At 34.9% G+C, this 13,899-nt stretch overlaps 1 protein-coding gene across 2 annotated transcripts in view; it reads right to left on the bottom strand.

The window, feature by feature from the left end:
• The window catches only part of KCNH5 (potassium voltage-gated channel subfamily H member 5), a 324,888-nt gene that overhangs the window by 284,321 nt on the left and 26,668 nt on the right, over positions 1 to 13,899 (bottom strand). For both annotated transcript variants that reach the window (XM_060003417.1, XM_060003416.1), the window contains exons 2-3: positions 12,389 to 12,512; positions 1,617 to 1,723 (exon numbers count right to left, since the gene is read on the bottom strand). In XM_060003417.1, coding sequence (XP_059859400.1) covers positions 1,617 to 1,723; positions 12,389 to 12,512 — 231 coding nt within the window. The remainder of the gene's footprint in view (positions 1 to 1,616; positions 1,724 to 12,388; positions 12,513 to 13,899) is intronic.

Raw genomic sequence — 13,899 nt, 5'->3', positions numbered from 1 at the left:
GCTAAACTCGAGGTACATATTGAAGTCATTTGAGGGATAACGACCCTATATGAAAATGACAGGGGGCATTCCCTGCTGGTCCAGTGGTTAGGACTCTGCACTTCCAAGGCAGGGGGCACAGGTTTGATCCCTGGTTGGGGAACTAAGGTCCCAGAAGACTCGTGGCACAGCAAAAAAAAAAAAACAAAAAAAACAATGAAAGGGAGTTTTGGCATATGGGTCTACTACAGCTTATCAGTATGTATTTGGACCTAGTGGAAAAAAAACCAGAAAGCACCTAGAAACTGGCTTTTCTCTTGTAGAAGACAGAGCTGATCATTCAGAATGGATTGTTTTCTAGTTGGTAAGCCAACGGACATTTGGCTATGATGTCAAAGAGAAATACATTTTCAGCCTTGATTCTAAAATGAAAGATAAGATAAGATGTTCCTTAAGTAAAACCACTGAAGACCGGTGCTCCCATAACCAGGTGATACTGGTAATGGAACTTCACTACTACTGTGAAGCAATGTCTACGGTTGTTGTTATCTCTATGATGGTCTATTAATAAAAAGAGAAACCTAAATAAAATTCTAAATATTCCATAGAGAACAAATGTTTAAGGTACAATGGAGAGGATAAATTATGCTCCACAAAACCCAACCAGCACTAAACACAGTACAAGCGCTTCCTGTTGAAGCTAGAATGCTTCCTGAACTGGGGAAGAATTTAGTAACCATCAATTTCCACTAAAGATAATAAGTGGCTTTGGTATCATTTAACATTAACACTAAATAAGTTGACTCATCTTATGCAGTGACTGTTCTTTTTAAAAAAAAAACCAAAACTCTGTTTGGAAATGCAGCAAAAAAAGAAATAAAATAAGTGACTATTCAAAGAAAACAAATCAGAAAGGAGACTTGTTTGATGAGTGTACTAGTTGGCTTTTTGTTTGGTTGTTTTCTTCCTCCAAACTCCAATGGAGAGTCTCATCAGACTCTCCCATAATTGCCTAAGACCCATATCATGAGGTCTTATGTGATTATATAACAGACAATTGACCACCCACAAATCCCATCATGGAGAACAGCAAACAACGGCAACACAAAGTTACCAGGTGTGAATGGCCCATCCTGAAAGTAATGATTACTTCCACTCAAAAGTCTAGCACAAAAACAGTCTGAGTCTAGCAAACAGCCATACTGGTAAAGATTCACCTCAGGTAGATACCATATACTCACGTCATCTACATATGTGTAGAAAGGTAATCACACATACCCATTGACACCAATCAACTTTCCCTTTAACTGTAAGAAGAAATGAATGAATTTATCTGTCATTTTTAGTTGCTGTCACAACTATAGGATCTTTATCATGAGTATTAGTCACAGAACATTTTGCCACCTGACACAAAACAAATCACATTCAAAATGCATTATAGCTTTCTTTCAGTCCTCAAAAGGTTGCTTTTCGTAAGTATTATTCATTAATTTTGCTATCTAATTTTTACAAGTACCTCCTGCCAAGAGAAGCAATAAAAGTTTTATATTCTCTCTACACTATAGCTTAACTACCACTTACCAAGACGTAATATTAATAAAGAGTTGACACACCTTATTGGTAATATAGATACCTACTGTTTTTCTTGTACAAAAGAACTTCAAAGCAGTTTGACTCGTAGTTGTCAAAAGTCTGCCTGACTTTCTCAATGGTTTTCTTGTCAGTCAATTCTCCATACATAAAACTGCAAAAAACACCAAATAATCCATTTCAGTTTTGTGTTCCTTTTCAAATGCTACATAAAATCATATATTTGTCTTTTTTAAATTAAATATTCGGATTTAGTTACAAAATATAATGTTGCTCCCACAAAATGAAGTGAAATATTTAAACCATGTTTTAACCATGACTGCTAAACTTCCTGCTAAAATCTAGCTTTAGAAGTTATTTTGAACATACAGAGAGAGAGGAAGAGAGAGAGAAGCAGTCTTCACTTTACACAAGTCCAATATGCAGCAATTTTAGTTACTATGCTTTAGTTAAATAATACCAGTTTCCCAACAACACAGTTCAAATTTTGGTTTTCATAGTATATTAACTGTGAATGATAGCATAAAGTATAAACTTTGTTGCTAGCTCATCAGTCTACAAGTCACTAGTAAAAAACAAGTACACATTACAATTAGTGACAAATCACACCACTTCTTTTAAAGCCTGTCAGTATTACTGTGCATCTACTACTACTCAGTTCACGCACAGAAAGCAAAGTGTGTAGTTGTGTTGTCTCCTTGTCTCTCAGTGGTAAACTAATATGACATTTTACAAAAACGGATAAACAAAAGCAGGAATTCGCCATCAAAGATTAAAGTCCACCAAAGAAATGTAAAGTGATAATGCTGGAAGTGAAATTCAAATTAAACATAAATGCAGTTATTTCTTCTGTAAGAATAGTGGGAATGTTGACACTGCTGTCATTTGAGAGGCTCTAGATATGCAGGCAGAGGAACCTAGTGAGGACAAACTTATCAACATAAATCAGGAAAGGACCTGTTACAAGAAAGACCAAGGTTTCCCAGAGGAAGTCATGCCAGTAAAAAAATCTTCACATTAAAGGAGCCCTAGGAGGTAATTCACGATACTGAAAGTGGAAGGATAAAAGAGTAGAAGTGGATTCAAATTTAAAACGAGTATGACTGTTTGCTAAGAGATAAAAAAAAAATGCTCTCCTCATATCATAAAATACATTACGAGAATGTAAGAATTGTTCAAATGACTTGTGATAGCTTTTTACAAAGAAATGAAACACTTTCATCTCAATGTTTCTAATGTTATAGATCACTAAATAATGTACAAAATAAATATTAGTTTGACTATTATTTTCATTTCCCTGCACTTATAACCAACAGTAAGAGATTTTTTAATGCTTTGACAAACACTGTTAAAGGTCACAGAACAATCATAATTTTTCAATTATTAATATCCTATTACATGGTTTCAGCTTGCATGGTCTTTTTTACACTCCCATACTACAATGAAATGTGAAGACTCTGTATTACACATATACTGCATTGGTATTCTCACTATTTATGAGGATTTTTCTGAAATATGTACAAGTAGAGCCAATGGAGGGAAAATAAAGAAGAGAAATTGAAGGAGACATATGCTATTTACTACAGAACATACAAAACATAGATTAAAGAGTGAATTTCCACATACCACAAACATTTCCTAACATTTTAAATTATCTATTTTTTCTAAAAGAAACTCACCAATAGTCTGAGAATTTACAAAACAGAAGTCAGTCAAGCACTACAAGCCTACAAAACCCTATTCCTGATGCTTTCCCAATCATCAGTTGTGCATCTGGTTTCAGATACCTAGTTCTACTACTTGCTGTAATTGTCCAGACCATTTCTTCCACCAGGAAAAAATGTGTGGCACTTGACTAAGTTTTTGAAGGCTCAAGTATATCTTTGTTATTGCCTTTCTTCGAGTTTTCAATAAATTAGATTATTAGCCAGAGGTAAATCCAAGTGCGGCGGGGCCTGAAGCTTATACAATTTTAGGGGCCGTCTTTAAGGAAAGGAATGCAAAAATTATAAAACAAAATTAGGTACAGAGGCTTGAAAAACATGCACTCAAGTAAAGGCCCTTGAAGGTTAAGATTCTTTACCCTCATGGGAAATCTGTTCCTGAATGTCTCAATCTAGAAAGTTTACAACATGAAAAGCATAGTTTGTTAGCAAGAGCCAGCAAAACTAGCAGGATTCAACCGTGAAACCATATCACAACTAAAAATTACAGAGTAACCTGCTGTATTAAAAAATAAATAAAATAAAAATAAATAAATAAAATAAAATTCAAAAATTCCAAAAAAAAAAAATTACAGAGTAATGACCCATCTTATGGTAACACTAACCTAAGCAACTAGAATTCTGAAAACTAAGAAAGTAGATGAGGCCAACCAAAGGCTGTCCAATCTGTGGCCTGCATTTTCAATACAATACTTTTCTCTTTTATAAAAAAAGGAATTTTTAATTGTCATTATAATAGTAAAATAAGCAAGAGAATATCAGAATAGGATGACAGACTCTAACTCCATAATTCTATAGCCAGACTAACACATGAAGCTTCAGAGGGCATTGAAAAGCCACTGTTCCTGTCAAAGCCTGTGTTTCAGCTCATGCGAGTTTTATGAAAATCTCCTGAGGGCATTATAATTAAATTAGAATTCCTCAGTTAAAGTGCACAAAGTCACCCTCCTTTCCTCCCCACAAATAAAACACTATTTAATACTGTTAATATTTTATACAGACAAGTAAACTTTTTTATTGACTGTTATTTTTAACCTAAAGACACTAATAAAGAGAAAACATTAAAAATACAAAAAATAATAATAAGGGTAATTAAACTAAATAAATGTTTGTGGTCTTAAAAAAAAGAGAAAGTATTTACTCCTATTACTAAATGTCAGAGTCAATAGTTCAGTAAACCAAAACACAATATTCATAATTGGCCAACAGAAAAACATAAAAAAGAAATCATCTATAATATAACAAGCAACTAGGATAAAAATGGTGAAAAATTAACTCGAATAGGATTAAAAATGTTACAACTCAAACTTAAAAACAAGAAACTGTCTTAGAAATTGATGTAATAATACCACTTAAGAAGAAATACAACACAAGTCTGATTCAGCTAAATGCTGAAGAGAAGGTGAAAACAAGCAATTTCTCAAATAAACTCTGAAAATTCTATAACCCATTCTTTAGCCCTCCCAATGCTAAAATAGACTGTCCTAAGAAAATAGGATCATTTTAAGAAAAAAATCCCAGCTTATTATACTCTGAATAATTTTTCAAAAATAGGTTTTATTTCTTACGCAGTTTCACTCATATTTTTATTTTAAGTTTTAAAACTACGTATTTCCAGAGACAGAACACATATTTGAAGTGGTAAAATGCAGCAGTTACATAACAAAAGATATTTCAAAATGACCTGAAAGAATGTCTGAAATGTATTATCCAATCTTCCAAAGCAAGTGTTCTGGAGATTAATTCAAACTTTAAAGTGTTTCCACCCGAAGTTGTCCAAACCAAAATGACTAAATCAATGCTTCTGCATATTTTACGTGTATGGCACATTTGCTTACTTGCTGGGCACTTTTTATGTGTAAATGTTGAATTTCTTTACCGAGGTTTCCTGCAGCCTGATTGCAGATGGCTGAAGCTCAATGCAGTCTTTGAATGGTTAATGGAATTTGAAGGAAACCAAGATTTAGAAATGATAATCATCAGACTTTAGAAACTATATATCTATATAATAATCTTAAATACTTTTTATGTCTCTTATTGAATATCCTCCAGGAATATATAATGGGAATACTAAAAAATTACAGAGCTTCAAATTACTCTCTTAGATAGCCAAGCTCCCCTTCAGTAATAATAAATGACTTCTACAACTTCACTGTTATCTTATTGGAAGGAAAATAAAATTAGATGCACAGAAGCAATCTACCCCTGCTATAATATGGAGCAGCCACAATATAACAGAGGACCACTGCACTTAGAGAACCACTTACAATCTGTAAGGCTCATGGCCAAGTCGTATAACTTCTCTGACTCTTAGTTCCCTCATCAGTAAAATGATGGTAATGTTAATATAACTCAGAGGGTGGGGATTAAAAGGATAATGCACATGAAGTTGCAAATTATAATGTGCTGTACAATGACTTATTACTGGAATGCTTCTTATGGGTGGGGTTAGAAGCCCCTCCAGCCCAACCCTACTCCTTTGCTCCTCTACAATTCTAGGGCAAGGGTTGGGCCATGCCTGCTAATGGGCAGGGTCCCTGTGTCTTAAAGGGATACACACATCATTTTGTGTGTCTTCTTTCTTTGTGAACCCATGACATTGAGGCATAAATTCACCCAGGGCCTGCTGCTGGATAATCTGGCCACTTACCTTGCCACACAACTAACTTGTGGGAAGACTTGATCTTGGGAGTAAGGGAGATTTCCTGAGGCCTGGCTTGGGCTATATCCAGCTTGCCTGAGCATTTGGCAGTATATCTTTCCTGTATATCTTACCCTAGGAAACTTCTAGGACTAAGTGGTTTGGTTTATAGCAAGATTTACTTATTTTTGGATCCCTTGTTTTGCCATCAAAATCTCACAAACCAGCCTCATTATAACACCTGACAGTAAGTATGGCTATAATTTGACAGACTTCCAAAGGAGAAAGGAATCTTACAAACTGAAAAAATATATAATCTAATCATGAGTGCTGCCAATCTTTATCTGCTAATGGTCAACAATGTTCCTGGACTAATAAGCACACAAACATTCAGTCAACACTGAATGTTTCAACACTTTCGCTCATTGTGAAGCAGAGCTCTCGGCCAAATGGAACCAGACTGACTGACATCCATCATGGGTAATGTTCTCTTGTTGACTGAGGTAACCCTGCGTTAATAAAACTACCTGTGAAAATACATCCAATAAAGTGGCTCTTAATATCTCTGCTTCATTGTCTAATTTGATAGTTTGGTTAAGAATTATTAATGGGCCTTCCAAAAAAAAAAAATGTATTTGAAAGCATCTATCTACTCCAATCTTCCCTACCTATCTGATTCCTCTTCTCACCCCTTTATCTTAAAAAACAAAAATAAATAAATGAAAAGTAAATTTTAAAAGAAGTAGAACAGGTTTTTAAAAGGTTCAGGCTAATCAAGGGTAAAATGCTAAAGTGGTTTCTTCCTGACCTATGACAGTATGTCTCGAATGTCAGGGCTTTCTAAGGGTCCTGAGATAATGTCAGATGTTTTTAAATGCCATCCCCCCAAAACCTACATACAATTTCCTTCAAACACGCAATACATTTTGTGTCCTTCAGTAAACAGCAACAGTCCAAAAGCTTGGAAATGAAATTATTGGACAATCAAATGAACATTTGAACTTCCTAGGAATCCAGAAATTTCATTAAAATATTTTTTGAAATTTTAGCTAAAATAAAAATGAGACAGTACATGGCACACACCAGATTTTTATTTTAATAGAAATTTAGCTACTATTATAAAGTGCAAGGATATAGGAAAACCCTCCATCATGGCTGCTGAGAGTAGAAACAGAGGGCCATTCTGGACAGCAATCTGACAGCAGTTAATTTACAATTTCTGCATACATTCTACTATCCAGCAATTCTATTTCTGGGCATAGAGACAGACAACTTCTCCCATGGGAACACAAGAAGATGTGTATGAGGATGTTTACCTCCAACTTGTTGGAATAGCAAAGTGTCGGAAGTTGGAGTTCAAGACTAGTAAAGTGGATAAAGAAAATGAAGGTTGCGAGGACACTGGAACACTATAAAACAGTCAGACATGATGAAATAGATTATGATATAGCAACATTAAAAAATATCAAAAACATAATGGTGAGAGAAAAGAGTAAGAAACTGTATATCTTACTGCACAGTATGAATTATGTAGGCCTTAAAAACACACACAAAGCAACATCACGTACATACATACACGTATTTATTAAACACATGGAAGATGGATTAGAAAGACATACAATGAACACACTAAAATGAATAGCTATGGAAGACCAAGGGGAATGGAGATCCAAATGATAATATTGGGACAAACTGAGGAGTATGTTTAATTTGATTCTATGCACCTGGTCTAATGGGAGAAGGACCGGGAAAGACAAAGAAGGAAAAAGATAAGAAAACAGAATATACAAATGTATAAATAATGTATAATAATATATAATGTATAAATAATCTTAGCCTCTTGATATTGTAAAATTACAAATTAATATTTGTCATTTTCCATAAAACAACTCACATTTGAATATTTTAAAAATAGGACATGTAATCTTTATGCAGTTACCACTTTAATCCTATCAATTTTAATCCATCTAGTGCAAGTTGTATACAAAGATGACTCTTTTTCAGCACATAAATTATTCATATTTTTTCCTCACAAAGTGATACTCACTGATTTGTAGCTTCTTATTCTGTTATGTTTGTCTAAAACTTGTCATTATTAAAATCAGTAAAATTCTTTGATTTGTTATAAGGCTACCCTCAGTATCAAATTATTTATGTCCATATTCAACTAGAATTCAGTGATTCCAAAACTGTATAACATTAGCTTTAACACTGTATTTCTAAATGTGTATAAAAGTTTCTTTCCTCCCTCTGTTTCCTTGTGTATCATATTCAAAGGCTTTTATAGATTCATACAGGAAATGGAAAACAACTATATGTGAACAAAATTGGAATCATGATGCAGATATTGTTTTGAAATCTTTTTTGTTCATTTGGCTGGTTGGTTGATTTTTTTACTTAGTAATACGTTGTTAGCTTCTTTCAGTGTCATTATTCTTCCAACATATGATGTAAGAAGTTAGGGCTTTGCCATAACATTTTTTAATAAATATACTACCAGACATTTTTATTATTTCCAGGTCTTCATTCTTCTAAAAAGTGCTTCAATGAAAGTAAAATGGGTGTAGTTTAATTTTTAAACGGAATGTAGAAGTTTGAAAGGGGCGTGCATTAAAATAAACTATGCCTTAAGAAAACCTGATAAGATTCAAACACTTGCTCATATATCAGATGCTAGTCTTCATTGCTCTGAGAGAGCATTCAATTGCTTGCAAGTTTTAGATTAGCAGAACACAATGGGCATTTTGTGCAATCAAGTAATAATTGTTTGTGTTAAGAATACTGTTATGTTTAACTAGTGATTACCAGTGGGAAGAGGGAAGAGGGGAGGGGTAAGAAAAGGGTAGGGGATTAAGAGGTACAAACTACGAGTTATAAACAAGCTACAAGGATATACTGTACAGCACAAGAAATACAGCCAATATTTTACAATAACTTTAAATGGAGTATAATTTATAAAAATTTTGAATCACTGTTATACACCTGAAATTAATATAATCTTATAAATTAACTATGCCTCAATAAAAAATTTTTTAAAGAATATTGGTATTCGTAGAGAATGGACTTGACGTGGGGAGGGGGAAGGGTAAGCTGCGAGGAAGTGAGAGAGTAGCATTGACATATATACACTACCAAATGTAAAATAGGTAGCTAGTGGGAAGCAGCCACATAGCACAGCAAGATCAGCTCTGTGCTTTGTGACCATCTAGAGGGGTGGGATAGGGAGGGTGGGAGGGAGACTCAAGAGGGAGGGGATATGGGGGTATATGTATACATATAGCTGATTCATTTTGTTATAAAGCAGAAACTAACACAACATTGTAAAGCAATTATACTCCACTAAAGATGTTAAAAAAAATAAAAGAATACTGGTATTTTGAAAATACTATCTCTAACAAAATTGAAGAAGAATTGGGGGGAGATTTGCATACTTCTTCCCACAGTGAAAAAGTGTAACATAATCCAAAGCTCTCTGCTTTCTTACCCACCTCAAATACCATAACACTTGGGATAAAATACAATAAATAAAAGCATGTTATACAGAAGTCTGTGAGACCTAGGTTAGGGTTTATTGCAAAACAAGCCAACCAATTCAACAATACTGACACAGAACACTGAGCTGTGTCCTGTAGTGCATACAAAAGTGAACAAGATGGAATCCTTACCTTCAAGGCATGTATAATCTGGCACTGGTGGTAGGAGGGAAAGCAATGCTTTAAGGGGAGAGAATATACATTCTCTGTGTTACAACATGCCAGCATTTTTTAATGAACTTTTTATAGGAAAAATTGCATGTGCCAAAGAAAACAGGCTGGGGTATAGGGGCAGATACATGGGAAGCAAGAAGAGATGTGAGCATGACTTTACAATATATCCGGATATGAAGAGCAATACATCTCAAAAATGACAACAAAAGCAATAGCGATGAAAACCCCAGGGATAAGAAAAATTAGTTTAAGGCCATATGACGGTGCCAAATGATGAACTATAGGGAGTCAAAGGAGGAAAAGTTATGAGCACCTTCAGGTAGAAGATGGCAACTTGAAACAAGCCCGGCATGATGATGGTGGGAGGTCAGGAAATAGGTATGGGAGCATCTACATTTCCTGGAATTCTCTATAGAACCTGTTCCACAGGTTAGGTCTACCATAAAACTAACCTTTTCCTAACCTAAACCCTGCCGAGACACAAGGGAGCAGAAATGCTCAATACAAACCTTGGCCTCCCAGAATTTAGAACACACACCTCAGTGACAGTGCTAGGCCAAGAGCTAATATCCACCCAGCAGGTAAAAAGGCACAAGAGACATCCGTGCTACCAAAGAGAGCTTCTCAACGAGGGGCCACAGTTTTTCATCATTCCTACCTACCAATTTCAGGCCTGGAAGTGAAGGTTGAATACGAGAATGACTTTAGTAGAGAGAAAATGAGGACTGCTGGGAGAGGATAAGCGAAGAAAGAGGATGTTTGAACAGATAATTTCTCAGTGCTGGCTAAGCATCAGGATCATCAGAGCTGCTGGTTAAAAGTACTGATTCCTGCCCCCACCTACCCACCTGAGGTGATTCTGATTCAATAGGTTTAAGATGAGGTCTGAGAATCTGTGTTTTGCAAAACCTCTCTAAGTGATTCCCATGTACAGTCAGGTTTAGACTCCATATGAAATCCCTACCCTCCATGAAGATGTAGAATATATATATTTGTATATGCATACAATGTTTCGCAGCATAAAGGGGTAGAAAAAAAGATAAATAAATCACTGTTTCCCTGGGCAAATCCCTTAACCTAACTCTAACTCAGTTTTTCCTCTGAAAAATAACGAATATGGAGTAGAAAATAATTGACCCCTTGCAGTTCTAAAATAACATGATTTTGGTACTTAGTTAAGTGTGAGCTTTAAAGAAAAATTAACTCAAGGAAAAAACATCCCATCTGGCATTACCGAAATATTGTGAAAAGTTTTCGGTTCTAAATTGGTTCCTTATATAGAGTTTCCTTTTCTCTTTTATGATCTTTTTTGGTAATACTCTCTTTAAGCTCACAGATATGGAATATTTTAAAAGAATTGTTATAAATAATATAAATGCCAGATTCTGTTTTACATAAGTCAAACAAAATAGCAGTGGTACAATGTACCAACATAACAAAGTACGTGTGATTTACACAGTATGAAAAAACTTCATTTTGATTTTTTTTTTAATGTTCAAAAACCATGTCCTACTTGGTTGGGGGTTGTTGCCTCTACTTTGTTCAATACAGTTTTAGCAACTCAAGAAGTGCTGATGACATCAATGGTCCTCTGATATAGGATGTTCCTTTGATCACTTGGCACCTAGAATAGTTTGTGGCCCATAGAGGGTGACCAAAAAATATTTATTGAATGAATTAATAAATTCACAGCTATGCAAAAATATTTCTCTTTGCAAAAGTTCTCACCAGTGGCTCTTAAACTATGTATTTCTATTGACAGTTTAGTCTCCTTAACATTCTAATATAATTTTTACCCTATAGTTTTCATGTGAATCAATAGGTTCTGGTACCAATTCCAATCTGGGTGTGGGGGTGGTGGTGGAGAGTTTCCCTATACCAACAACAAGCAATTCTAGGGACACCAGCTGGGTGTCCTATGATTCAACTCAATTCTGACACTACCTACCTGCAGAGAGCATCAGATTCCACAGGTTAAACATTGAGGGTTCAGTCCTACAAGACTACCCTCCACCAGACTTCAGGAATCAGTCACAAGCCTAGGTCATTGCCTGTGTTTCTGACCCACCTAATACAGATTGGAGGTTCCCATGACACCCTCCTTAAACTTCAGCACCAGTTACAAGCAGAGGTTGTTATGTGTACTTTTGACAAACAGCTATATATGAGAGGTTCCCATGACCTCTTCCTTTGGTTTGAATAATTTGCTAGAGAGACTCACAGAGCTCAGAGAAACATTTTGCTTACCAGATTACTGGTTTATCATAAAAGGATATAACTCAGAAACAGGCAGATGGAAGAGATGCACAGGACAAGGTATGGGGCTTCCATGCCCTCACCAGACATGCCACTCTCGGCACTTCCACATGTTGCCCAAACTGGAAGGCCTCAGAACCTGTCCTCTGAGTTTTTATGGAGGCTTCATTACACAGTCATAATTGATTAAATCATTGCCATTGGTATTGATTCAACCTCCAGCCCCTCTCCAGGAGACTGGGGAGAGGGCATGGTACTAATTACATGGTTGGTTCCTCTGGCAGCCAACCCCATCTTTAGGTTATCTATGGGCTTTCCAAAAGTCACCTCATTAACATATAACAAGAAATTCCAAGAGTTTTGGGAGCTCTGTACCAAGAACTGGGTGCAAGACCAAATCACAGTGAATCTAAGTAAGTTTAAGCCTTTTAACCACATTCAACATTTAGTTAAACTTCAGAAAACATTCCTGAGCTGTTCTCTTAACCTACCTGCAAGTGCTACTTTTCTGCATGACGTCAGCTCGATGATACCCAGAGAGTTTGCAAAAACCGTCATTACTATAAACTACAGGCCAATCCACAATCTGGGCATTTCCCAGTAAGAAACTCGATTCTAAAGGAGAAAGAAGAAAAGGGAAGTTTTTTAGCTTCATTTAACAATGTACTTCTTTCAAGTAATTAAAAAGACATATTCATAAAAATAAACAAATATAACTATGGTTTGTTATGGTACAAATAATAAAACGTATCCTTGAAACTGGCATTATTACTTTAGCATGATCAGCAACTGAGATCTGCAATGAGTACAAGATTTGCATATAAACTAAAAACTCCACTGAAAAGAAGCCAGTTTACAATACTCTTTGCATTCAAGTAAACAGTACACTATGAAAACAAAGCATGGTTAATATTAAATAAATGTTAATGACTATAATAATCACAGCTAAAAACAGTTTAATTTATTAAGACTAAGTCACTTCTTAGTCTTTGTAGAGAAGTGACACTACAGTCACTTCTCTACAAACTGAGAATATTAAACTTAATAACAGAGACAAGTTTGGATGACTCCTCCAAAAACTGTATTAATGTAATTTTGACATGATGGGACAAATTCATTGTCCATCAGTTTGATCTAGAGAGGTCTAATTTAAAATCAAACTTTTAAATAAAGTCCCTTTTTAAAATAAAATTATTCAAAGACATTATTTTCAACCACATGCTACACAGAATTTGGAAACTACCATTATTCTAAATAAAAGAAACATCTCTGGTCTGTTTTGCATGGAGAAGTGGTTTTGCTTTAGGTATAAAAATTAATACAAAAAATAATATCTTTTGGCATATACCTTGATTGAAAATCCAACAGTTTTAGGCAGTAACTTTAGCAGTTTTGTAGGTCAAATGATAAATATGTTAACATCAAAATTAAAACAATATTAAAATATAAAACATAAAATTATTTTTAAAATAAATATCAATATTTTACAAGCAGATTTTTTAGGGAGTACTATACTTCAAAATATCTACCTAAAAAATCTTCTTTGAACTCATATTGAGTGGTGTACTGAAGAGAAATTAACTTATGAGTAGATGACTTGAAGTTTAAATTCTGACTTACAGTTGCTCTTCATATAAATAACAATGCAATTCACTGACTAAGTAGCTGCTAAGTAAAAGGCACTACTCTGGATCAGACAATGGGATAAAATAAAGATCAATAAACCATGCCCTTTACTCTCAAACAACTTACATATGAAGAAAAACAAATATGTAACCAAGTACAATTTACCAGAACAGATGCCAAATCAAGAAGCATGGGCCAACATATGGAAAAAAATCTGTTTCAAGGCACTAAAAGACAATCAAAAGTGGATAGAAACCGGAAAAGACAAACCCTTGAAAAAAGGAAGACACATTAGGTGAGATATTCATTTAACTGTCCATTCCCCTGAGAGCACGTCTCAGTTTGTAAAGTTTGTGGATGACAGAGCTCAAACAGA

This window comes from Delphinus delphis, chromosome 2 (assembly GCF_949987515.2).
Source record: "Delphinus delphis chromosome 2, mDelDel1.2, whole genome shotgun sequence".
NCBI lineage: Eukaryota > Metazoa > Chordata > Mammalia > Artiodactyla > Delphinidae > Delphinus > Delphinus delphis.
Note: the sequence above shows the minus strand (reverse complement) of the source record. Positions and strands in the feature narration are given on the sequence as shown.